At 31.4% G+C, this 3,518-nt stretch overlaps 1 protein-coding gene across 1 annotated transcript; it reads left to right on the plus strand.

Moving 5' to 3' along the window:
* Positions 1-2,188: 2,188 nt before the first annotated feature.
* Positions 2,189-3,202, plus strand: LOC114165490. Its single transcript, XM_028050101.1, has one exon. It carries the CDS (start codon positions 2,189-2,191, stop codon positions 3,200-3,202), a length of 1,014 nt encoding a protein of 337 aa, XP_027905902.1.
* Positions 3,203-3,518: the final 316 nt, after the last annotated feature.

Raw genomic sequence — 3,518 nt, forward strand, 5'->3', positions numbered from 1 at the left:
GAGTCTGAATTAAGAGATGCAGAAGATTGTCCTTAAAGAGAAAAACTTCAACTAGCCCTCAGTTGGTTGGAGCATGGTGTTGATAACGTGTTATAAAATAAAGCTAATAACAGAAAGGATAATAGAAGGAATAATAGAGAATGAAAGAATATGGAACAACTCACTACAAAAAATATATTTTATAGTGGCATTTATTTGCCGTCAGTTTTATAAAACAAACATTATGTTATTCAAATTTTAAATTTATATTTTATTTAGAGTCAGTTAAAAATCGACAAAAAGTATATATCTTAATTTTTTCTTTCTCCTTCTTTCTGCTAACAAATCCTTCCTCTTTTCAGTATCCCACACCACATCGTTCTCTCTTCATGAATGTATGGACTGAAGCAACTTCTTCTTCAAGTAATGCATTGAAGCACTCCATCTTCTCTGTTTATTCTCTTCGTCAACGATATTCTCTTATTTTCCTGAAAGCCATCCCATGGAGCTATTCTCTGCAGATCCATTTTCTCCTCCATGAAAATCCTTTTGGTAAGTGCTTTTCTCTTTAGGTTAGTTTTTTTTCTCTTCTTTATTTTGATTTAAGTTTTAGATTATTATAAACCTTACCTCTAACTTCAAATTTTACTAACCCTAACTTAAATTTTGAATCATAATATTTAGCGTGTTATAAAACTGAAATGTCATTTTCCCCCTAAATAATCGCAGCTAGTTATTTTGCAACTGATATGAAAAATTTTCTCATCTAAAAAATACAAATAGAGATGCATTTAAGTGTTAAGGGAGAATAGAGACTGTACTGGTCAAAATGCTATTATGTTTCACTAGTATCCTAAAATCAAGTAGTAATAGTTGTTATTTTAATCACCATATGTGAGATATATGAGTTAGGAAAATGGTGGTCAATTCTCCAGGGAGGCTCCATAAGGTAAGGCACTAGCTAATAACAGAGGACCAAGTTGGAATATAAGGACCTAAGGATGTATGTTTTTAATGTGAACAATATTACCTTTTTTCCCATTAATTATTTTAATCAAAAAGTGTAAAGAATTGGTTTGTGAACCCAACTGTAGCATTGCAAGCTGCCATATGGAAATTTACCATTTTCTAGTAGCAAAGCATATCAAACTTTTACATATTACATATTACATGTGTTCAAAACGTTATTTAAATTTATGGTGCTAGGTTAGCATGTTGATCTAGTTGTTTGTAGTCAAATAGTGCAACGTGAATGGTTAATTGTTTTCTATAATTGAAAAACTAGCTTCACAAATTAATTTAAGGTTCAACATACAAACTTACACTTCTCATTTTGGTGATTTCAACCTTTTTATATAACCTTCAGGTGACCAGTAAGAAATTGCCCCTAATCTTTGTTTGATGAATTCAACATCGAAGGAGATATAGAAAATATCCTCAGCAAAAGGTGATATGTTGTCACTTCTTTTGATAACTTTCAATATGTATTATCCTTGTCTTTATTATCTATCTTTTATTATCTTCCCGTGTTTGAGAATATCTTAATAGATCTTGAGCATTTCATGAAATCAACTAGTTGTCTAATTGAGGAGGCAATCTTAGTTATCACTTTTTGTTCCATAATTTATTTAGGGTTATTAGTCTTAATGTACTGGTTGGTTTATGAAATGAAAGTAATAGTAATACTAGTATGCTACACTAGTGCTTAAATTATTATCTATTTCAGTATAAAGAAGATTGCTGGAAAAGTATTTTTATTTTAGTATTGGTAGATTTATGAGAAATATTGTGAAGTTGTTTGATTTGAATTAAGATGAAAATACTGCAGTACCATTACATATAAAGTTTGACAAATTTTATAATAGATTATCCAATAGGAGAAAAATAATCAATACAAACATTTATTTCAATAGGATGTTATATGAAAACAATAAAAAAAGATGCTAACGAGGTTTCTAATGTTAGTTCTATTTAATCTTCTATTTTTAGTTTTGTCTAATGAGATAATGTACTTCATATAATTTATTGATTTTTTTGTTGCCTATAGAAATCTAATTATATGATTTATATTATACTAGGTTTTTCTCTAGTAAGTAATAATGTATGATATAAAGTTTTTTGTATATGTAATTTAAATTGTTTTACACCATCATATATCTCTTATTTCTATATTCACTTAATGATTATAATTCATTGTTTATATTTAGAGATGGATAAATCTTGGATTAAGTTGCCACGCAATACACCAGAGTATTTAGTGGGACTAAATAACTTTTTAGATTTTTCCTTTCAATATGGCGCCAGCGCAAATACGATAATATGTCCATGTAGTAAATGTGGCTTTAGGAAGTGGAGAACTCGAGAAAAAGTATATGACCATTTGCTTTGTAAACCCTTTCCTCAAGGTTACACATTTTGGTGTCGTCACGGGGAGCTAATATCGAGGGAGCCTGTATTGGTAAATGGAGATGACACAACAAATATAAAATATGAAGATCCAATGCAAATAATGATAAATGATGCATTTGGATTGTCTGACATGTACACCAATGCAGAGTCATTTACATCATCATTTGAACATAGAGATGATGTTGAGGGAGGTGTATTAGAATCACAACATGGAAGAAATATTATGGCTCAAGAGTTGTTTGATTTACTTAAAGATGGGGAGCAACCACTCTATGATGGATGCGCAAAGTTTTCAAAATTGTCTTTCTTGGTGAAATTGTATCACATTAAAGTTCTTTGTCGAATTAGCAACAAAGCAATGGACATGATCCTTGAGTTGTTGCACGATGCCTTTAAACATGCAAACATTCCTTCATCTAATTATGATGCAAAGAAGCTCCTCATCAAGCTTGGTCTTCATTACACTAAGATTCATGCTTGTCCTAACGATTGTATGTTATATTGGGGACAAGATGAAGGTAAAGAGGAATGCAAAACATGCAAGATATCTAGATGGAAGCAAAAGGGTCATGAAACTACTAGTGAACATAATTTGATTAATGAGAAGCAACAAAAAAAATTGCCAGCAAAAGTTTTACGGTACTTTCCATTGATCCCACGGTTGAAAAGGATGTTTATGTCTTCAAATATATTTAATAGCATGGTTTGGCACATTGAGAATAATAACACTGATGGGTTGATGAGGCACCCTAGAGATTCAAAGGCTTGGAAGAATTTTGATCTAAAATATCATGATTTTGCTTCAGATCCTTGAGATGTACGATTGGCCTTAGCAAGTGATGGTTTTAATCCTTTTGGATCTTTGAGCAATAGTTATAGTATTTGGCCATTGGTTCTCATTCCATACAACACTCTTCCATGGATGTGTTTGAAGCAAACAAACTTTATTATCTCAAGCATAATTCCTGGAAAGCGAATGCCAAGTAATGACATTGATGTCTACATGCAACCACTTATAGCAGAGTTGAAAGAGTTATGGGAAAAAGGTGTTGAAACATATGATGCATCAAAGAATGAAGTGTTCATGATGCGAGCATGTCTTTTATGGACCATTAGCGACTTTCCTGATC

This window comes from Vigna unguiculata, chromosome 10, assembly GCF_004118075.2.
Source record: "Vigna unguiculata cultivar IT97K-499-35 chromosome 10, ASM411807v1, whole genome shotgun sequence".
Classification (NCBI taxonomy): Eukaryota; Viridiplantae; Streptophyta; class Magnoliopsida; order Fabales; family Fabaceae; genus Vigna; species Vigna unguiculata.